We start from the raw sequence: 22,832 nt of genomic DNA on the forward strand, positions 1-22,832 counted from the left end.
TATTATTATTATTATTATTATTATTATTATTATTATTTAAAAGAGTTACACAGAGAAAGAAGAGGCAGAGAGAGAGAGGTCTTTCATTCGCTGGTTCACTCCCCAAATGGCCACAAAGGCTGAGCTGGGCCAATCCGAAGCTAGGAGCCAGGAGCTTCTTCCAGGTCTCCCACATGGCTTCAGGGGCCAAAGAACTTGGGCCATCTTCCACTGCTTTTCTAGGCCATAGCAGAGAGCTGGATAGGAAGTGGAGCAGCTGGGACTCAAACCAGTGCCCATATGGAATGCTGGCACTGCAGGCAGCAGCTTTACCCACTACGCCACAGCACCGGCCCCGATAGATGCTTTTTAAAAGGCAGCGTATCTGTGTGGGCATTTGCTAGTGGTTAAGACACCAGGAGGACCTGTGTCCCGTTTTGAAGCACCGGGTCCAAGTCCCAGCTTCCTGCCAGTGCACAGCCTGCAAGGCAGTGGTGAAGGCTGTGGTGCTGGGGCTCCCGCCACCCGCATTGGAGACCTGGACTGCAGGTCCAGCACGGCGCTGACCATCACAACCATTTGGGGAGTGAGCTGGTAAATGGGAGCTCTCTGTCTCTATTTTTGAAAAAAGAAACACATATTTACTTGAAAGACAGAGCGAAATTTCTTCTATGCACTGGTTCACTCCCCAAATGGCCACACATCCAGGGTTGTGCCAGGTTGAAGCCAGGAGCTTCCTCCAGGTCTCCCACGTGGGTGCAGGGGCCCAAGCACGCGGGCCATCTTCCGCTGCTTTCCCAAGCACATTAACAGGGAGCTGGATCAGAAGTAGAACAGCCGGAACTCACACCAGCACCCACATGGGATGCCGGCGTCACAGGCAGCAGCTTGACCCACTATACCACAGTGCCAGCCCCTGCCTTTCAAAAAAATATGTGAAAACAAATGTCCTCCCTCCCTGCTCAGAGTGTCAGGCTGCTGTTGGACGCACGCAGCACTGGCGGGGGATGGCCTGAGCTGGTGGAGAGAACCTGCCTGGTCGGGCCGTGCCGGCTGTGGCAGGGACACACTAGGTGTCCTGGAGACAGCAGCACTCCCACCTGGTTCCTTCAGCACCCACACGTGTGCTCGTCAGCGGAGGAGGGAGAGAAGCAGGGCAGAGGGGTGCACAGTGGCCAAACCTGGGAGGAAGGGTGTGGGCGCCCCTCGCGTCAGTCATCGAGTGAGACCCCCACTGTCTTCTGTCCCGTGGACACTGCGCGGCGGCCCTGTGTCCTCCCTGTGGTCTCCTGGAGTAGCACGAGTGTAGCTCCTGACCCTGTGTGCAGGCGGGACACTCGGGTCTGCCTCGGGGTTTGAGTGGGATTGCCGACCACGCTGCGTGCTTGCTGTGTTGCAGGTGGCAGAGCGAGCGCTGTACTACTGGAACAACGAGTACATCATGAGCCTCATCAGTGACAACGCAGCCAAGATCCTGCCCATCATGTTCCCATCCTTGTACCGCAACTCCAAGACCCACTGGAACAAGTAAGAGCCAGCAGGTGTTGCATTTTGGATTAGAATTAAAATCCGAGTTTTAGCAGCTGAAAAATGAAAATGCACAGCTCTTTGTGAGCTTGTAGATTAAGTAGCAGTGTACATGGTATCCGTAGCCATTTTATTTTTCCTCCTTACCCCGAGCCTAACCAGTGTAGAGGTCCGTTGCCTGCACCTGCCTGCAGCAGTGTCTCCAAGGCCTTGTCCCCAGTTCCCTCCGCAGAGGCGACTGCAGAGCTCACGAGGGTCCTCCCAGTGGGAACACAGCGGCCACCCCATCCTCAGGGCAGTCCCTCCAGCCAAGCTGACGTAGGCCCAGGGGTCACTCCCTAGAGAATCGGAAAGGTGGACCTCACCTCTCCCCTTTGTCTGTACACTTCGTGAGTCAGTCCTTCCGCCGAGCAGTTCTCTTCTGAGATCTTACCAAGAAACCTAATAAGGGGCCATGCTGTGTTTTATACTGAATTTAATACTCGTGTTACTTACGTGAGTACAAGCATCAGCTCTTCTTTCCCTGCCTTTCATTTCTCTCCTTTGTGTACTACACTCAAGTAAGCGCTTAACGCACAAAGACCGTAGCTTGCTTACGTTACAGACGAGGAAAACAAACCCGAGAGGCACTGGGCAGCGCATCCTGCTGCCACCAGCAGGTCAGCGGCTCTGTCCTGGGCAGCCCTGCTCTCTGCCCAGTGAGGCCTCCTTCCAGAACTAAGCCCCCGGGCAGCCCGACAGCTGTTTCCCGTGTGGAGCCCTGGCACCCGGGGCCAGCCCCCGGCTGCGCCTGGCAGACTTGGTTGTCGTCCCTGTTCCGCTGGGACCGGCTGTCTGACCGAGGCGGAGCGTCCACTCCAGGTGTTTCTCAGTCACTCCTGCAAAGTGCACTGCTGCTCTGGGTAAGATCTGCCCTGTAGAAAGTGCTTCGCTTTGCAGCGACCTTCGCACAACAGCGAAGTGTAACGAGGCTGACGTAGACACAAGTCCCTGGCACACACAGGGCGCTGGGCCAGTGTTTGCCATCAGCTCTGTGGCTGCTGGGCTGGCCTGGGCACTGAGGATGCAACCACCGCCTTCGCCGTGGCAGCAACGGCGGTAGTCACGGCGATCAGGGCATCATTCCGACAACCCGCTTTCTTTTTTTAGTATTTATTTATTTATTTGAAAGGCAGAGTTACAGAAAGTGGGGGAGACATAGAGAGAGATTTTCCATTCACTGATGCATTGCTCAAATGGCCACAAAGGCTGGGGCTGGGCCAGGCTGAAGCCAGGAGCCGGGAGCTGCTTCCAGGTCTCCCACGTGGGAGCAGGGCCCCAAGCACTTGGGCCATCTTCTGCTGCTCTCCCAGGCCACAGCAGGGAGCTGGATCAGAAGTGGAGCAGTTGAGACTCCACCCTGTGTTCATATGCCACTCGGGTGACAGTTTTACCCACTGCACCATAGTGCCAGCCCTGAGAGCTAAGCTCTGATGAGGCCGTTTTATTGTCTTATTTAGCGCTGTGGCGTAGTGGGTAAAGCTGCCACCTGCAGTGCTGGCATCCTGTATGGGCACCGGTTTGAGTCCCAGCTGCTCCAGTTCCAATCCAACTCTCTGCTTTGGCCTGGGAAAGCGGTGGAGGATGGCCCAAGTCCTTGGGCCCCTGCAGCCGCATGGGAGACTGAGAAGAGGCTCCTGGCTCCTGCCTTCAGATTGGCACAGCTCCAGCTGTTGTGGCCAATTGGGGAGTGAACCAATGGATGGAAGACCTCTCTCTCTCTCTGCCTCTTCTCTCTCTTTCAAATAAATCTTTTTTAAAAAATCATGTTATTTTCAATTGGCTGAAGCTGCACTTTGGCATTATTAAAATTTCTTTTTCTGTCTTCAGTAAGTTTGCCAGAAAGCCAACATTCATAGCAAATAAAGTGTTTGTCGCCACCCTCTGTATAATTTTATCCTGATTGTATTTGTTCGAGTGCCAGCATTCTGTATTCCGTCTCCAAGCAAGGGGGCTTCTGACTGCCATCCAGCTGGGACGGTGAACAGAGCGGCCTGGCTCACACAGGGCAGATAGGAGGGAGAGGCTTGGGCCCGTGTGGCTGTCACCAGGGAAGCAGAAACAAATGAGTGAGAGCCTGCAGAAGGCCAGCAGCCTGTGCACAGGGAACCAGCCAGGGAGCCGGGAGAGGGCGGGGCTCTGGCTGGGGAAGGAGGAAGAAGGTGGAGCACTCGAGTCTCACCGCGAGGTTTTCCCCGCAGGACAATACACGGCTTGATATACAACGCCCTGAAACTCTTCATGGAGATGAACCAAAAACTGTTTGACGACTGCACCCAGCAGTTTAAGGCAGAGAAGCTGAAGTAAGTTCCCCTCACAGGGTCCCTTGGTGCCAAATGACCTCATCCCATTCGGGCTTGAGTTGGCCCTCCTGAGAGGCAAAGCCCGCCTCCCTCATGTGGCCAGCGACGGGCGTGGCGCGCTAACCGGTTTCCGAGGAGCCGGTGATGAAGGCAGCTCTCCTTCCCTCCTGCTGCCGGCGCGGCTGTGCGCTTGCAGCTCAGCCTCGCGAGCTTTGACTTCTCCAGCGGACACGTAGAGGCTGCCACGTGCCCTGGTTTGAGTGACATCCTGAGCTCTAGGGGAGGGGCGAGCACCTGCCATTGAGGGGAGCTTCCCTGTGCACCGTAGTGGCCACACAGACGTGGGCACTTTCTGGACTCTGACCTGCCCTCCCCAAAGTCAGGGTCCTGCCCTGCCTCTGACCCAGGCACCATCTGGGTGATGAGGCGCTCTTGTCCCTTAGCTGGGCACGTCATCCTGGGGTTGGTTAGTGTTCCGGAGTCCCTCCTAAAGTCCCAGTGTGGACTATTGGCACATGTTGTTTTTTGCTTGTTTAAAACTGGCCAGGGGGCCGGCGCCGCGGCTCACTAGGCTAATCCTCTGCCTTGCGGCGCCGGCACACCGGGTTCTAGTCCCGGTCGGGGCGCCGGATTCTGTCCCGGTTGCCCCTCTTCCAGGCCAGCTCTCTGCTGTGGCCAGGAAGTGCAGTGGAGGATGGCCCAAGTGCTTGGGCCCTGCACCCCATGGGAGACCAGGAGAAGCACCTGGCTCCTGCCATCGCATCAGCGCGGTGCACCGGCCGCAGTGCACCGGCCGCGGCGGCCATCGGAGGGTGAATCAACAGCAATGGAAGACCTTTCCCTCTGTCTCTCTCTCTCTCACTGTCCACTCTGCCTGTCAAAAAGAAAAAAAAAAAAAACTGGCCAGGGGCCAGCTGTGCTGAAGCGGGTAAAGCCACCACCTGCAGTGTACCCCATATAGGCGCCTGTTCGAGTCCCAGCTGTTCCACTTCCGATCCAGCTCTCTGCTGTGGCCTGGGAAAGCAGTGCAAGATGGCCTAAGTCCTTGGGCTCAGCACCCACGTGGGAGACCCGGAGGAAGCTCCTGGCTCCTGGCTTTGGACCAGACCACTTCCAGCTGTAGCAGCCATTTGGGGAGTGAACCAGCAGATGGAAGACCTCTCTTTGTCTTTCTCTCTCTCTGCCTCTGCCGCTCTATAACTCTGCCTTTCAAATAAATAAATAAATCTTAAACTGGCCGAAGCAGATAAACTCTGGCTGTAGTTCAGAATACAGTGTGTCTGTGTAAGCACCATCACTCATTCTTCCGACACACACATGAGTGCTCACCTCAGGGCCGGGCCCTGGTGATGCGGCTGTAAATGCAACAGAAACCCTTGCCTACCGGGCTTACACTCTGGACAGTGTGGAATGGGAAGGAGCAGATACCAGAGAGCGAAATGACCACAAGCAAAGCCGCGCGCTGCCCCCAGGAGGCATGCCAGACCGGTGGTTACACCTTCAGCCACGTGGTCCGTGCTTAACTTAGCACTCACTGTGGAGCTCATGCAGGGAACACGTAAGCACTGGAGCCTCGTGCTGGGAACCCCCTCCCACAGACACAGAAAGGAGAGCCGGTAGTGCATTTCCTGCCTTAGAAAATCAAGCTAGGTCCAAGCTCAAAAAGGTCATGTGACCTTTCTTTTGTTTGCTTTTTAAGATTTATTTGAAAGGCAGAGTGACAGTGATATCTTCTGTCTGCTGGTTCACTTGCCAAGTGGCTGCCAACAGCTGGAGCTGGGGCTGGGCCAGGCTGAAGCCAGGAGCCAGGACTCCATCTGGGTCTCCTACACAGGTGGCAGGAACTCGATATTTGGGCCATCGTCCACACTGCTTCCCAGGCACATTAGCGGGGAACTGGATCCAAAGTGGAGTAGCTGGGGCCGAAGTGGCGCTCCAGTAGGGGTGTGGGCCCTGCAAGCATCAGCTCAGCCCACTGTGCCAGGACCCCTGCCCCAGGCCTCCTGTTTGTCCACAGCGCCGCTGGGGTGGGGAGGCCGGCACCTGGCCTTGCTTCCTGTGAGAATCCCCATTCTTGGGCAGGATAAATTTTTAGCAGTTTATTTTTGTTAAAATCTCTATTTCTGAATCTCGATTTGGTTCTTAATTTCATTCTTCCCGCCACTCGCGGGCCGCACGCATGGTTTGTGGAACAGGACCAGAAAGGGGCGGAGGCACACGGAGGCGGTGTTGCTGGGTGGTCCAAGGGTGCCGTCTGGAATGCAGCGCACTCTAACACAAGTGATGTTTTCCTGTTTTTCAGAGAGAAGCTAAAAATGAAAGAACGAGAAGAAGCATGGGTTAAAATAGAAAATCTAGCCAAAGCCAATCCCCAGGTACTGAAAAAGAGAGCAATATGAAATTGTATAGGGTGTGTTACTTGAATATTTTTATAAGATAGGAGTGTGGCTTAATCATGGGGGGAGGGAGACCAGTCCCACCCACGCTGTACGTGAAAATGTCTACAATAAAAAGTGGTGTTTGCCTTTGTAGCCTTCCGCTTGTACAAGTGCTTCTTTGGTCCCGCGGTGTTTCTGCCACAGAATGGACTGTGTTTTCCTCTGCTTTGTAACTGACGTGTGGGTCTTATGGATACGCTGTGGAGAAAGAAAACCAGGATGCAGGCTCTGTTTTAGACCAAGGTCGTAACTTGCTTGTGTTCTCAAACGCCGTTGATGCTGCAGGTGAAGTGGTCCCTTCTTATCCCCAGTAACTGTAAAAGGAAGGAAGTTGGATTTGAAGTCGTTGAAGTGCGGTTGATGTCTTTTCCCAATATTGAGTTTCCAGAGTTAACCGAATTCTGCCAGTGGTAGTGACGAATCCCTCTCCCCTCCCTCATGCCTGAGTGCGCCGTGCGAGGGACCAGCAGTTAAAGCCGAGTCCCGGGGTGTCTCCCAGTTGTGGGCTTTGGCCTGGAGGATTAGGGCACCGCCGGTGAGGGTGCCCTCCTGCCCTGCGTGCCTGTGTGATGGGAACAGCGCCTCGTGCTGAAAGCCGCTGTCTGACTCTGGCCGTGCTACGCGTGCTCCGGCTTCTTCCACTGCCCAGGAGAGGCGATAACTGCTACACGATGCATTTCCCTTGGCGAGAGGTGTGCGTACATCATTAGTATCCAAGTTGGTATTTCTTAATTCTCTGACATTTATTGAAAAACGAAATGTGGAGATACAGTTAAAAGTCTATGTTTCACCTACATAATGACACATTGGTCTGTATTCCCTTGGAGGAAACTCTAACCGTGGCAGAATCGAACGGCATTCTTAACCGATGTCCTTGAACCCACCAGCCTGCCCTCACCCCTCTCTCCCTGCTGTCACGTGAGCATGGCATTTCAAGGTGACCCTGTGAAACGGCAGCACTGACTGAGGTGGATAGCTACACGCCTCCTGCAGTGGTACCTCCGTCAGCGTTCACATGTCGTAGACCATAAACCTGGGGCGGTTCTAGGGCTTCAGCCCCCAGGGACCCTGCTCTGGGCTGAGGGCCCCGGGCCAGGGGTGCAGGCAGGTGTGCCTGAGGGTTGTCGAGGAGCCTGGCACACACAGCTGACATCAGCAGCCTGGAAAAACGTGGGCTACGTGCAAATCAGAGGTTCTGATTCTTTTGGTTTTTAAGGATTGGTTGGTTGATTTGAAAGGCGCAGTCACAGGGAGAGAGAGAGTGAGCCCTTCCATGGCTGGTTCACTTCCCAAATGGCTACAGTGGCCGGGGCTGGCCCAGGCTGAAGCGGGAGCCTGGAAATCCACTGTGGTGTCGTCCCACCTGGTGGCAGGAGCCCAAGGCCATCTGCTGCTGCTCTCCCAGGTGGGTTAGCAGGGAGCAGCCAGGACTCGAACCTGTGCTCGTGTGGGATGCCACGGCCCCACGCCGCCGGCCCCACAGCGTCTGGTCTCATGCACCTTACCTAGAGTGGAGAAGTAACCTCTTGAGTGCCGGCGAGCTGGCTGGCTGTCCTGCGGCGCTGTGACCGGTGGCCCCCTCTTCGCCCTTTATCTGAGCTTTCTCAAGTAACTTTCTGTGCTGCTCTTGGTTGCTGTCTCTAGCGCTGTCTGTGATGGTGGCGCAAGCGCGGCGGACCTCCTGTAACGCTGTCGCCCGTCCTCTCTGCGGAATCGGCCGTGACTCGGGCCCTGCGCGCGTCTCCTGCGGAGGATGCCTTGCAGTGGACGCCTCAGAGCCCCGCGCTTGCCCCCCTTTCTCTCGAGGGGGTCCTTCCTAAATTCTGCTCACCGCTTGCCTTTGCAGCAGCAAGTAGCCCGCTGGTGGGCGACACCGTCCGTTTCCTCTGCAGGCTGCCGTGGCTCGCTTTTCTGTCTGAAATTGGCCTTGACGGCCTTGACATGGACTCCCAGGAGGCCCCTCTGTCCCCCGTCTGCCCTTGGCCGTGCAGGCAGGCTGGGGGGCATCGGGGCAGGCCGTGGAGCCGTGGGCATTCTGTCTCGCTTGTCCCAGTTGTGGTGACAGCACCAGGGCTTTCTGACGTCACGCACAGCGTGAGCCCACGCAGTCAGGAGGCCGCTTGCTTCCCTCTGACGTGAACCCAGGCGCCCTGCGGCTCAGGGCCTCTGTCCCCTCGCGATGACGAGCCCAGGGCCTAGGGTCCGGCTGGGCTTCCCGGGCAAGGGCGCCCTCTTCGTCTTTGTTGCTGGCGAGAGCCCTTCCCTTCCAGTGCCTGCCGAGTGGCGTTTTTTAGTAGCAGCCATGTTTGAGTGCCGCGAGGGCCAGGAGGACCGGGAGTCCTGTGCAAGGCACTGTTTTGTTCTTGGAGTGGCCGAAAGTGGAAATGTGAGTTTGAAAGCCTCCGGCTCAGCCTCGCGATGCTGCCGTGCGTACGTTTCGTGTCTTCCCGCCCAGCCGTGAGCCCCTCAGGGATGGCCGCCGTGACATGGAAATTTCCAGGGATGCAGTACTGAGAAGGAGACACAGGGCCCCTCCCCCACGGCCCCACCTCAAGGAGCTCACGGCCCGTGAGGGGAGCCAGGTGGGAGCAGAAAACGGTTCAGTGCCAGAGAGGGGCATGGCTCACGTCTTTAAAGGGAGACGCGCCAAGAACCTGGGCACGGCTCAGGCATGGCTGCAGGTGCCCAGGGCATCGGGCCTCGGGGTCTCGGCACTGCAGGGCAGGTAGTGGGTGGGCACGGAGAGCAGCGAGGAAGCCGCAGGCGCCCTCCCCGTGGGGTGTTGGTCACGGGGCGGGCCGGCAGTCTGTGCTGGGGTGAAGGTGCGGAGGAAGCTCTCCTCCCAAGACCATAAGCAGGTGCCGAAGCGGCGCAAAAGCGAAGCTGTGGAAGCGGCAGGGACGGGGTGCTGGAGGCCGGGCTGGGCACCACGGGGTGGGCACCCACTGGTGTTGGAGGCAGGCAGTGGCAGATGTGGCTCCAGCCAGTGAGCAGGTGGCTGCTGGAGCACAGATCGGCACGCAGGCCCCAGCCGGAGAGACGGCCCAGGAGGCTTGGAAGCCCGTCGTGAACCAGGAGGGCCTGAGGGCTGGGTGTGAGGAAACGGGTGGAAGGGGCAGGCAGAGGAAAGAGGAGAGAAACGGGACAGGCTGGGCCCGGAGCCGCAGGGCAGATGTCTGTCACCACATAGAGACCCAGTGAGAAAAAGGACAAAGTGGCTGAGCAGGGGGTTATGACGAGCTGGTGCCAGCATCTCCCCAGGGCAGGGAGAGCTCAGCCCGGCCCATGTGGAGCCGAGTAACCAGAGGAACAGGGGATGGAGCTGGAGGGACTCGCCCGCTGAGGCTGACGGACCGGGGCTGGGGTGCACCTGTTGGGCAGAGGGTAGAGGGCAGCCTGGGCGTCAGTCCCAGCGTCCACTCTCGCTGTGAGACCCTGAGCAAGGTCTGCATGCTTCAGTCACGGGACAGCAGCCATGCACACTGCCCCCCCAGACACAGGCACCTCCTCTCCCGGCCTCCCCTCGCAGGGAAGGCAGGCAGTAAACTGGCCAGCACCCCAGCTCGTGAGCTTGTTCTGCCGTCCCACAGCCCTTGGAGGCCATCTGAGCAGGCACTGGCTGGTGGTGGCAGTGCAGGGACAGTGGAGAAGCCCCAGGCCAGCCACGCAGAGAATGAGCGAAGGAGTGGTGGGAGTAGGAAGCCGGGCCTAGGAGGAGAGACAGGCTAGCAAGCAGGGCCCTGGTTCTGTGCTGGGAAGGGCGGAGACAGGACAGTGCAGAGAAGAGGAGAGGAAGGGTTGAGCATCTCAGGGTCAGTGGGCAGAGGGTGGGGCTTGGCGGAGCCATGGCGGTAAAACAGCCCCATGACCAAAGCCAGGGTGTGGGCTGTCGGGCTCCTGAGGACCCTGAGGGGGAGGGTGTGGAAGTGACCTCGGTGCCCCACAGCGCAACCCCTGACCACAGGACAATGAATGGCTTCAGGTTTTCAGAAGAGGAGGGCGCAGGGGCCGCAGCTGTCGGCAAGTTTGTCTCCCTCCAGGGGGTCTTGCCAAAGAGGGCCCCCGCCCTGGGAGGTAGGCAGAGAGGGGCGAGACCCCCACCCCGCCAGGATGAGAGACCTGGAGTTCCGAAGCCAGGGCCTAACGCAGAGTGCCTCCCCACTTTGCATTGCAGTACTCACTGTGTAGTCACGCGAGCACCGTGAGCATGCCGCTTGCCATGGAGACAGACGGGCCCTTGTTTGAAGATGTGCAGATGCTGAGAAAGACCGTTTCCGACGAGGCGCGGCAGGTAAAGGTGCCTGGCTGAACGCGCGCATTGCTTAGCAGGTGCTGTGGTGCGCAAGGGTGCTTTCTTTCGAAAGCTCATGGAAAATGGGACTGCTGCGGAACACTTGTGAAATCCGTGGTGTGAGCTCATGATCCACGTCTTCCGTAAACTTTGGGGAAGAGCCCTGTGTATCAGTGCCTTGCTAGTCTTGTAGGAAACACTCCACCCATCGTTCTCGGTGATCACCTGACTGGGAGCACCTTTTAAGGATTGTGTCTGTGCCTGAGACCGGCTTCTTCGTTTACTTAAACAGGAGTAATCCCAACACTTCATGTCTAGGTGTTCGCCTGAGCAAGGTCAGGCGCTTGGCAGTACCGTCTCAGCGAGCTCTGCCCGCACATCCCCTGCCTCCCGCCCCAAACACTCCCTTCAGCAGCCCTGACACAGGGCGGACCCCCTCCTACACCTGCCGCGGTCACTGTTTCCCTGGCCGCGGACAAGAAACACTCAGCTCTCTGCTGGTCCAGAGAGAGCCTCTTACCAGATCGGCACTATGTGCAGTTAGGTGTCACCAAGGGCGGCTTGCTGAGCCCGTGGCAGGGTCTCTGGAGCAGTAGGGGCTGTTTCCTGAGCAGCCCCCCCCTCACTGTTTCAAATACACGCAAGTGGATGCCAGCCTCTGGGGTCGGGGGGGACCTTGGGCTTTCCCACCCTGAAACTTGAACCTCCTTCAGCCAGGGCAAGAATTTCTGAAAATACCCAGCACTGACGTTCTGAGCTGTGGAGGACAGGAGTGGCGACAGTCCTCCCATAACTGTGTGCCCTGTGCTGCACACACACGGTCTATGGTCTATGAATGCCCGTGTCCTGTGGAGCTCAATGAAAGATTTTTTTTTTTTTTTGGGTAATCTATGTGAGTACTTTTAAAAGTTCATGCAAAGTGGAATTAAAAGATGTTTATTTTGGTGGAAAAAGATTCTTGAAATTCATGCACCCAGGAGCTCTTCAGAAGTTTCATAGAAAATGCATATTATGAGAAACTGTGCATGGATTTAAAAAACATTTTCTGCACCAAAGTAAGCTTATCTTAATTGCATTTTTCCATGAATTTGCTGAGTACCCGCATGGTTGCATTTGATTCAAGTAAGCTGTGTCTCCCTCGTTAAGGCAAGAGGAGGCATTACCAAAGGCACACAGTGTGGACAGCCCCAGCCCTCACAGTGGAGCAGGTCCCAGTCAGCGTAAACGTGCGCGTGGGAGCCTGAAGACAGGCCATGTGTCATTTTTACTGACACACCTTGAAGTGCTCATGGTTTGGCTGTATGGGGTTAGGTAAGGCGTGTCACTAAAACTGATGCCACCATTTCTCTCTGCTTTTCTAACGTGACTACTAGAGGGTCTGGAACTCTGCCTGTGTGGCTGCCCTTGTGTGTTGTGGGACAGCCTGGCCGAGGCGCTGTCCGCACAGCACCACTGTGCGAGGAGAAGGCTCCAGGCCCCGAGCACCTGCATTGCGTGTTGATCTGCCTGCCTCTGGCAGGAGGCCCTCGTCTTGGGCGAGCAGGTCGGCATGAGAAGCAGGTGCAGGAACAGTCCTCGGAGGTGGGAAACAGAAAGGCCCACAGCACCCGGAACCGCTCGTTTATGGCAAGCAGGTTCATCTCCTGTGTTCCTCACCGCTGCTGTTCCCCGGCCCAGTAGGCGTCACCGCAGGCAGGAGAGTCCACACAGCGCTCTGCTGCTTGTGGGAGTGGTCACTTTCCTCACTGCTGTTTCGACGGGAAAGGAGTAGAAGGTTGTCTTTCTGAGGACCACGAAGGCTTCCAGTTGGCTGAAGACACGCGTGAGGCCTCATTAGCTACAGACAGGGTGCGCCAGAATCTCGGTCCTGCAGGGGGAGCTCACCACTGCGCCTCGCACGCAGCTGACGGCGTACAAGCCAGTTGTCACACAGTAACTTCTAAGACTGGGGCAGAATTCTGACTTGGGTCAGAATTACAGTGAGGAAAAGAATTAACTGTGTTCTAACTATAAGGAACCTGGAAGTCACAGACATGCTTAGGACTTGGGCTCTGTGCTGTCGGCAGCCGGGAACTTTCCCACAAACCAAAGCACCATTCTCATCCGGAGCAGCACGGTCGCCGGGAGTCGGCCCCGGTGGCGCACCGTGCGGTGAGCAGTGGGGCTGCTGCGGGGCTCCGAGGGGGCTCCCGGCAGCGAGGCCCAGGAGGCAGATCAGCTTCCTTGTTTGTTTTCATGGCTCTGGAAGTCAGGTTGCGTGACTGGATCTTCTCTGTAATCGGTGCTCCCACAAGACTTACTCTCCCGCTTCCTGGATACCACTGGGACGCAGCTCTCGCACGTTAACGTAGTGTCAGATTCCCAGCAGGCCTCTTACTAAGTCAACAAGCAGATTCTAAAATTGACACAGAAATGCAGAAGGGCCTAGAACGGCCAAATCGACTCAGAAAAAGGACTGAACTGGAAGACCACAACACGACCTGACCTCAGAGCTCACCGCGGATTTCTGTGGCTCGCCTGAACTTCAGGGAGTCAGCCAAGTTCAGCTGCATCTCGAGCAAGCCACAGGAATACATTTCTGCAGTGCCGTCTCCTAGAATTCATATTTGAAATGATAGGCTCTTCCTTATATCAAGGGACTCGGAGGGGCTGGCATCGTGGCTTAGTGGGTAAAGCCACTGCCTGCAACGCTCACATCCCCTGTGGGTGCCGGTTCAAGAGCCAACTGCTCCGATTCTGATCCAGCCCCCTGCTTTTGTGCCTGGGAAAGCAGTGGAAGATGTCCCAAGTGCTTGGGCCCTGTACCCGTGTGGAAGACCTGGAAAAAGCTCCTGCCTCCCGCCTGGCCCAACCCTGGTCTCTGCGGCCATGTGGGAGGTGAACCAGCAGATGGAAGATCTCTCTCTCTCTCTCTCTCTCTCTCTCTTTCCTCCTCTCCGTAACTCTGTCTTTCAAATAAATAAGTCTTTTTTAAAAAAGTGCTTAGTCATTTTCCTGAAATTCTGAAAATCACTGCTGTTAAAGCAAAGGAGACGCACGATGCAGGAAAACGTGTGCACAACTTTGTGATCAGAGCGACACTCGATGTTTTAGCTTAAAATGAGGCTTTTTGGTTTCCATGTTTGGTCAGTTGACTGCTTCCAGCACCCCTTTAATTTTACTTCAGCAGCTTTACTTTTCCAAAACGATTCCACATTCCTTTAACGTGGTTGGAAGCCTGGGTGAGGACGGGTGTGGGGTGAGCGGGGTGTTTCAGGAGGGTGGGTGGGGACACTGTGGTGGGGTGCCCCTGGGGGTTGAAGCCTCCCACGCACGCTCTGGACCTCCTGGGAGGGCGCGGCTGACAGAGACCTTTAAAATGTTTGCAATTCTGCTTTTCAGCAGCTGGTCGGGAGAAAGGCAGTGTCGAGCACGCAAGTAAGGAAGGTGTAGGACCCGGCAGGTGGGCAGTGCAGGTACTGGCGATTCCGTACGTAGAGCATATGTAAGGCTGTGTGTCTGGGGCAGGAGCCGGCGCGGTCGCCCGTGCACACCGAGTTCTTCCTTCCACGCCACGCCCGCTCGTGATGGTGCGGATGCAGGCAGAAGCTTCTTGCCCCTCAGGACATTTCCATCCGTTCTGCCCCGAACTAAGCAGTGACGTTTGAACACGCACCTCTGCGGGAGAGCGAAAAGCTGCCCCATCACGTGCGCCAGCCTCGGGTGCTCTCGCCCACCCACTCACTGCTGGTGGGGCTGCAGGGGCGCCCGCTGGCCCCCCGCCCCGTGCCAGCCGCCAGGTGCGGCCGCCTGCATGGCCCTCGCTCTTGGCTGCCGCCTGCCTGTTTTCCTCGTTGCCCCCTTGCGGTTTGTAAGGTGACTCCGCGTCACACTCCAGCCTGAGTGGCGAGGCCGTGCGTGTCCACTGCTTCCCGCGCTGCCAGAACCCCCCCACGGTGTCTCTCGGCTCACCCGCTGCCCGTCTCTGTAACCGTGTCCTCTCGGGAGAGCCTGTTGCAGCCCTAACTGCAGGTTTCCATGTGCGTAAGGATCTCGGTGTAGTTTGGTTTCTCTTTGCTTTGTTAAACAGATCAAACTAGAATGGCGTAAGATGCAGGCTGGGATTTCGCCCGTGAGTTTCTCCGGCTGGAGGCGAACCCCAGTCTGCCTTCGCCATGGCTGAATGCCAGACTCATTTCCAGAAATACTCCTGGGACGACGGCACACAAAGCTCTTTTTGATCCCTATCACGTTAGCTGTTTTCTGAATAAGCCGACCTTACAGAAACGTGAAGTTTCATGTTATGGCTGCCGCAGGTCTCCAGGCTTGGCACGACAGCCAGGAGACGCGTCTTCCAGGCGCTGTTCCAAAGCCAGACCCCCGGGCACCAGGAGCTCCCCAGCTTCTGCCCCTCTTGCTGACCAGTGAGTGAGAACAGTCTCTTCCGGTAGACGTCCGTGAGAGCGTTTCCGGAGACGCTGACAGGAGGAACGTGGACCCCAAGGGGCGCCCCGCATTGGAGCGGTCCAGGCGGCGCCCTGCCTGAGTGCGGTGTGGAGCAGGGGCTGAGCTGGAACCCTGAGCTGTGGAAGGGGCAGCCTCTGCTTCCCGGCGAGGGGACGGCCCCGCGCGGCGCCTGGCTCCTGCCATCAGTCATCCAGACCCTCTTGCCAGAATGGCATTCACTTATTTTTTTTTTTTAAGTAAAACCAGAATTTTCAAAACAAGAACAAGGAGTCTTGTTTCCCAGCCCTGATTCGCGGAGTTTGTGTTGCGAGCAGTCGCGGACGGCTTCTCCATGTGCTAGGGATTTGCCCTGTTAGCCACCGCCTCCCCCGTGTGTGTGGCAGCAGTGTTGGGTCTCCTGCTTTAAATCCAGTCTCAACGTTTTCCCTCATTCCTTCCATTTGCCCCAAAGGAATGTCTCTTGTGAAATGCTCCTCTAACGCATGGGCCGTAGAACGGCTCTGGTGACATGTTGGGAAGCAGGAGGGCACTGTGTCTGGGATTCACAACTGGCGAGTCCTGTGCAGCCGAGGTGCCCGCGTGGCACACCCGGCCCTCCCACGGCCCCAGAGGAGGTGCGGCCAGCCCGGGAGGGGTGCTCGCTCGCGCCTCGCCCTCAGCCGGCGTGGTCTGTAGCCAACCGCACTGCCTTTTTCATTCCAGGCACAGAAAGACCCGAAGAAGGAGCGTCCTCTTGCGCGTCGCAAGTCCGAGCTGCCTCAGGACCCCCACACCAAGAAAGCCTTGGAAGCTCACTGCAGAGCCGACGAGCTGGTCCCCCAGGACGGGCGCTAGCTCCCTGGCCCCGCGGCGCGGCCGCCCCGCCGCTGCCGGCCCGGAGCCTGTAGAAGATAACTCCCTTCTGTGTGCCATACCAATCAGTTACACTCAAACCCCACGCTTTCTCCGACCCAGTCCGTAGCACGTGTCCACCTCAGCTCCAGATGAGGGGTTCAAACAATGGTGGCTTCTCAGAGCCCGCGGGCAGAGCCGAGGGCTGGTGGCCATGTCCCCACCCCGGCAGAGCCCCCGGGGCTCCGTATCCCGAAAGCAGAGCTGTAGGGAAGCACCCTGGGCACCCTCCTCACGCTCAGCCCTGGCGGAAGTTGGGAGCCTTCCAAACAGGCGGTTCTGGGGAAACACCGATGCTCTTCGAATCCGAGGGACGCTTTAAGGGTATTGCCTGCTCTTTGAAAGACTTCACGGCCTTTGGAATGGTTTCTGCGTGATTGTGGTGAGAGCGGTTTTTCGTGTGTTTGTGGTTTCAGTCTCGCGGAGACAGCCCTTGCTCTCGCGTTCTGACGTGGCCGTCCTCAGCCACTGGGCCCAGCCGGGGTGTTCACTGGATTCACACGTGCAGCCCGTGTCCTGCTTCTCTGTGTACACCTGAAGCCATATCTTCAAGCCTGTGGTACAGCACCAGGGTTCCAGGAGTAAGCTGTGGGAGAGAGCTTGCTCTGTCTACCTGGGATGCAGGTGGAACGTTTAAATTATGTGTTCCTATTTCGTATTTGCAGAATTATCTTCATCAGCTCGTACACTGTTGCCCCTCATCAAGGCTCTTGAGTGAATGAAGTGGCAGTCCCTACGGCCTGCACGTCGTGTAGAAAGTTAGACGGTCTGGGGCTAAGCCAGCTCCTGGGCTGACGCAGGCTGCCGCTGCCTGCGGGCACAGTCACGGGGACACGCGGCGCCGGGCACACCAGGGCCCCTTGCAGTTCTGTGGTTCTGAGAGTGAGGAAGCCGTCCCCAAGGCCTGGTGAAGAGGGCAGTGTCGGAGCCGTCCCCGGTCTCCACGCCTGGGTGTGTCCCGGGCTCCCCGGCACGCCCGGTGCCTCGGCTGGAAATGGGGCAGCTTCGTCTGTCCTTCCTTGCTCTCAGGGTGGCCGCTGTTTGGACGGACTCCTGCCGCCCGAAAGCTGCTGGAGGAGTGTGCTAGTGACGCTAGGTCGTTCTGTCTCTGGCGTGAGATTGTGTAACTCAGTGGTCAGTGTCCTGATGCGTGCAAGAGATGAAATGAGGCTTCTTTCAGGGTCTGGTGTTTAGACCGAGGTCTCTGGTGTCCGCTGAATGACAGCTGTGCAGGCTGTGCAGCTGTGCAGCCACAGTGCGGGGCCAGCTGCCCGTGGCTTCCCCTTCCCCAAGCTGTGTGTCGGGGGGGGGGAGCCCCTGCCCAGAGGGGACTGCCCGTGTTCCCGAGCAGGTGCAGGAATGACACCTGAGGCGGCCCCAGCTGGGAGTGGCCACTCAGCTCCGAGGGACTTGCTAAGTATCTGTCCGCTCCACCATTATAAAATCTACCCTTTACAAAAACCAACAAGTTTAGATGCCTTCTCCTCTTGAGGGAAAAAGGGTGCTTTTTACTGTACAAAGCGTATTTTGATAAACCATTGTTTGAACTGCCGTCCGTAGCTGATAGCTGCTCCGATGCCCTTGACCCTGGGTGCTGGGGGTGTCGCTGGGACAGAGTTCCGGGAAGACGTCCTTCTCGCCCCAGGGGAAAAGCAGAGCACCTGTGGCCGGGCGCCTGTGTGAGGCTCAACCCGTGAGAACACCTTTCTGTCCAGGTGTTATTTCCGCTCCTCACTGAAAACAAAGGTTCACCAGAAAGGGAGGGGGGAGTTTTGAGAGCTGATTTTCTCAGAGGAGCGCGCGCTCCGGTGGCCTGGTAGAGTTCCCCTAGAGGGCTCGGTCCCCGCGCTCCCTCATCGGCGTGCCCGGCGCGAGCTGGTGACTGTTTTCATCAAGTTCTGCATTCGGGCATCTTCGCTCTTCCCAAAATGCATCTGTGCATCAGAAATGTCACTATTCCGAGTGTCTTTTTAGTGTGGCTAGTATGGCTTCCTTTTAATATTGTACATACATTGTATCTTTGTTTTATGGTAATAAGTAATAAAAATGTAGACTTCATATTTTGTACAAAATGTCCTATGTACAGAATAAAAAAGTTCATAGAAACAGCAAAAATAGGTAAGTGGCACAATTATTTTTCTTTAGAAAATAGCTAACTTTATGCCCTAGTGAAATGCTAATTAAGTACCTACGTATTTTTTAACATTTTGTAATTCAAAGCTTTTTGTTTTGACATTGTTTATGAAGAGAAGCTTCATACACTCGCCATTTAATATGCTCTTTTATCGAATTTTAAAAAACTAAAAAATGGTGTATGATATGGACTAAATAAAAAACATGTGACTTTCACTGCTCATCAGGACGCTAAATGCAGCCACGGTGTCGGGCACGCCGCCGCCGACGTGGTGGGTGCTGGCTCGGCAGGGCCAGGGCCGCCGGCCTCCCAAGCTGCTGGGACACCTTGATGCAGGCGGCAGAGTGGCTTTGTGTAGACGCCTCGTCTTCCGCGGAGGACAGTGTGAATCGACGTGATTTTATAGAAATCAAACTACTGGAGCCCCAAGTACATTTTTCAGAAAATTCTTGCAGAGAAACCCAAGTCTTGAAAACAGGGTGGAAGGGCTGAGGATGGGAGTGTGGGGTCCTCTTAACCCAGCCCCTCCCTCACTGCCGCCGCCTTTCCTGTAGCGCCCTCGAGCGGCCACCTGTGCTCCCCCGTGCACCCCGTCCTCCCCCGCCCACCCCTGTCCTCACCTGTGCTCCCCCGTGCACCCCCGTCCTCCCCCGCCCACCCCTGCCCTCACCTGTGCTCCCCCGTGCACCCCGTCCTCCCCTGTGCACCTCCGTCCTCCCCTGTCCTCACCTGTGCTCCCCCGTGCACCCCTGTCCTTCTCTGCCCACCCCGGCCTCCCCTGTGCACCTCCGTCCTCCCCTGTCCTCCCCTCTGCACCTCCATGCACCCCGTTCTCTCCGATGCTCACCCAGGAGCGCTAGGCGTCAGCAGGCCTGGGAGCCTGGACGACTGGCCCCTCGGTGTCCTCGCGGGCCTGTGGCCTGTGCCTCCCTGGCCAGGGACAGAAGCTCCCAAGTCGCGCCGGGAGAGCGCGGGCGCCTGCTGGCGCTCCTGGGGTGCCCGAGACGCTGCCCGCAGCAGGCGCCCTCCGGAGACTGCGGGTCGCGGAGTCGCGTTCGCCGCTGCGTTCCCAGCCTCCCTGTGAGCCCGGAGGAGACGCGGGCTCGCCTGGGCTCGCTAAGCAGGGGCCGGGCCGCAGTCTTGGATCCAGCGCGAGCCGGGGCCGCTGCGGGGTGGCCGAGCCTGGGAAAGCGGGCGCGCATCAGCCGGGTCTCCCGAGGAGAAGCCGCGCTTCCGGTCACCACTCCACGCCGTCGGGGCTGGGAGGCCCCCGGGCCGCGGCCGAGCGCAGCGGCAAAGTCCGGAGGCCGCGGCAAGTCCACGGCCATGCGCGCAGCCCGGGCCAGCCACGCCAGGCGAGAGACGGTGGAGCTGGCTCCCGGGAATCCGATTCGGTTGAAGGAGTCTGTGTTTGGGACCACAGGACCCCCGGCCAAGTCCGCTTCGGACTTAGGCGAGCGGCGCCCGGCCGGCGGCTCCCGCACACTGCGGTTCCTGAGTCTGTGCGTCGGTCTGGGTCGCGCACGGCAATGTTTTCACTTGGTCTCTCTCGGACAGAGAAAACGGTTACGGGGAAAAGGCCAGGCCGGGCGCTGTGGCACGGCTCCTGGGAGGCCCGCGGCCCCTGTTAGGGTGTGGGTTCGCGTCCCAGCTGCTCCTTGTCCGATCCAGCTGCCTGCTGATGCCCCTGCCCCCGACATGCAAGACATGGACGGGGCCCCGGCTCCTGACTTGTGGCTGTTTTGGATATTTGGGGAGTAATCAAGCAGATGGGAGATCGCAGTCAGTCTCTCCCTCCCTCCCTCTCCCTCCCTTTCCATTCCTCTCCCCCTCTCCCTCTCCCCTCCCCCTCACCCCCTTCAATTACATGAAAATAAATGAACACCCTTTTAAAGCCACATTTCGTATTATGTTTGGAAAAGCCCTTTGGACCGAGCGCACTGTGAGGGCTCTGAGAACCGCCGGCACCTGCAGCCGCAGCTTCCTGTGGCGGCCCCACAGCACAGTGCCTGCGACTGAGTCCGCCTCTGCCTCTGACCCAGCGTCCTGCTAAGGCCACCCTGGGAGGCAGCAGCTGCCACCCACAGGGGAGTCCTGGGTGGGGCTCCTGGCTGCTTCAGGCACTTAGGGAGTGAACCGGCACAGGGAAGATCGCCTGCTCGCTCACTCTCACTTTCCCCTCCCTCTCCCTGTTCCTCTCCATCTAAAATTAGCACTAATTTTTCTAATGCAACATTATCATTTAATCTGTTATTAACATGATTTTTCTTACGTATGTTCTTTTTTAGATTTATTTATTTATTTACTTGAAAGGCAGTGTTACAGAGAAGCAGAGGCGGGGGGAGGGGTCTTCCATCCGCTGGCTCACCCCCAAGAGGGGCACAACGGCACTGCTGGAGACGGCCGCTCCACTTCCCTTCCAGCTCCCTGGCAGTGCACCTGGGAAAGCAGCGGAAGATGGCCCAAGTGGTTGGGCCCCTGCACCCACATGGGGGACCCGGCTGAAGCTCCTGGCTCCTGGCTTCAGTCTGACCCAGCCCTGGCCATTGTGGCCAACTGGGGAAAGACCCAGCAGATTGAAGACTTCTCTGCCTCTGCCTCTGCCTCTGGCTTTCTGCCTTTAAAAAAATAAATCGTCTTTTTTAAAAGTATTTTGAAAAAGGAAAGCGTGACTGGAATGACGACGGTGGAGACAGCAGCCGTGGGGCTGCAGTGACAGGCATGGGCCACCCTCCAGGTGGACGGAGCCTGCTCGCGGCCCAGCTCGGCTTCCTTCTCCGTCCCAGGGGCTGGCACCGGGACAGCTGGCTACTGGAGCCACATCCCGGACTCAGCCTCGACTTCCTGCACACGACGCCGAAGTCCTGGAGATTCCACCGCCGTCTGGAAGCTGTTGTGACAACTTCCCAGAACGTGTGAACGGTCACCGCGTCACCTTCTTGCCTAAAACCTTCACAGGAAGGCGGGGACCCACGCCAGCCTGCGAGAGTCCGGCTGAGCTGACCTCTGCAGTGTGGCCGTCGCCAGCTTCTGTTTCTTGCCCACCCAGCCCCTCACCCGAAGCGGGTGGCTGACTCCGCTTTTTGTCCCACAGGCCACGCCTGGGTGCCTTCGCTGAGCACCCTGCTGAAGCGGAGAGCTCCCGGGGGCTCTCGGCACAGCCCATTCTCTTCGGACCCGACACCTGTGGAATTCTTCCTTTAGTACCCCCACCTCCGGACAGGGACCTCGTCTGCTCCATCGCCTTGTGCCCAGCCCCAGCCCCGGCACCGACAGGACGCTCTGCGCACTTGTTCAAGTGGGTGCAGGGGCCGGAGGAGGCTGGGCCTTGGAGAGGGGACCGTCCGCTCATTCCGACGTTTGTGAATTTGCCAGCGGTGACGGTGACACACAGTGCAGCCGTCTCTGTTGTCCCGTAACAGACCTTTCCCAGGCCAGCCTGCGTCAGCCCGCTGTCATCACCGTGACACATCTGAGAGAAGCTGTCTCAGGCAGAACAGGTGCAGAGGGGGCAAGTGACAAGCCAGGAAGCACAGCTGCCTCCCAGTCTCCACAGTCTCTCCCCAGTCACAGGCTCCACCCCACAACCTCATCCAATCCCCTCCAGACACCACAGTCTTCATCCATTAACCCCTAAGAACCCATCGGGGCTGGCACTGTGGCACTGTGGGTTAAAGCCCCGTATGGGCACTGGTTCAAGTCCCGGCTGCTCCTCTTCCAATCCGGCTCTCTGTTGTGGCCCGGGAAAGCAGTAGAAGATGGCCCAAGTCTTGGGCCCCTGCACCCACACGGGAGACCCAGAAGAAGCTCCTGGCTTCAGATCGGCCCAGCTCTGGCTCTGCCTGGTGAGGGACGAGGATGTCCCCAGCAAAGAGCCCTGGCTGAAGCCGCATGGACGAGGGACGCTGGAAGGGGGCTGTGCGGCAGGTTAGGCTGCTGCCTGTAACACCTGCATCCCACATCCGGCCACCGCTGAAGAACTCGAGATTCTCTCTCTCACTCCCTGTCTCCCTTGCCCCATCACTCTGCCTTCCAAGTAAATAAATAAATTTTCCTTTAAAGCAGCAGCTATGCTGGAGCCAGGCTGCTATCAGAGTAACAGAGAAAGTGGCCAAAAGGGACCGGCGCTGTGGCATAGCAGGTAAAGCCGCCCCCTGCAGTGCCAGCATCTCATATGGGCGCCGGTTCAAGTCCTGGCAGCTCCTCTTCCAGTCCAGCTCTCTGCTATGCCCTGGGAGAGCAGTAGAAGATGGCCCAAGTCCTTGGGCCCCTGCACCCACTGGAGGAAGCTCCTGGCTCCTGGCTTTGGATAAGTGCATCTCAGGCCATTACAGCCATCTGGGGAGTGAACCAGCGGGTGGAAGACCTCCCCCTCCCCCTCCCAGTAAATAACTCTTTTAAAAAAAGAAAGTGGCCAATAGACGGAGCTGAGGCCTGAGCAAGGGCCAGGCCAACGCGGCAGCCATCTGACCCCAGAGAGGAGCTGGAGCTTTAGTCTGTGGGCAACAGGAGGCTGTTCTGGAAGTCTGTGCACTCGGCACCACAGTGAAGACACCACTGTGTCGTGGTGCAGCAGGTTTAGCCGCCACCTGCAGCAGCAGCATCCCATATGGGCACTAGTCCGAGTCCCGGCTGCTCCACTTCCTATCCAGCGCCTTGCTAATTAATGCACCTGGGAAAGCAGGGGAAGATGGCCCAAGTGTTTGGCCCCCTGCACCCACACGGGAGACCCAGAGGAAGCTCCTGGCTCCTGGCTCCAGATCAGCTCAGCTCCGGCCATTGTG

General features: G+C 57.7%; 1 protein-coding gene across 16 annotated transcripts in view; it reads left to right on the plus strand.

Annotated features, from left to right (window-relative positions):
• Positions 1-18,029, plus strand: part of PPP2R5C (protein phosphatase 2 regulatory subunit B'gamma) — a 163,000-nt gene extending 144,971 nt beyond the window's left edge. For 5 of the 16 annotated variants that reach the window (XM_051834797.2, XM_051834796.2, XM_070065025.1 and 2 more), the window contains 5 exons: positions 1,379-1,506; positions 3,747-3,848; positions 6,151-6,223; positions 10,461-10,577; positions 15,726-18,029. In XM_051834797.2, coding sequence (XP_051690757.1) covers positions 1,379-1,506; positions 3,747-3,848; positions 6,151-6,223; positions 10,461-10,577; positions 15,726-15,857 — 552 coding nt within the window. In that variant the 3' untranslated portion in view covers positions 15,858-18,029. 16 annotated transcript variants of the gene reach the window in all.
• The last annotated feature ends 4,803 nt before the right edge of the window (positions 18,030-22,832 follow it).

The sequence above is a fragment of the Oryctolagus cuniculus genome, chromosome 20 (genome assembly GCF_964237555.1).
Source record: "Oryctolagus cuniculus chromosome 20, mOryCun1.1, whole genome shotgun sequence".
NCBI classification, from domain to species: Eukaryota; Metazoa; Chordata; class Mammalia; order Lagomorpha; family Leporidae; genus Oryctolagus; species Oryctolagus cuniculus.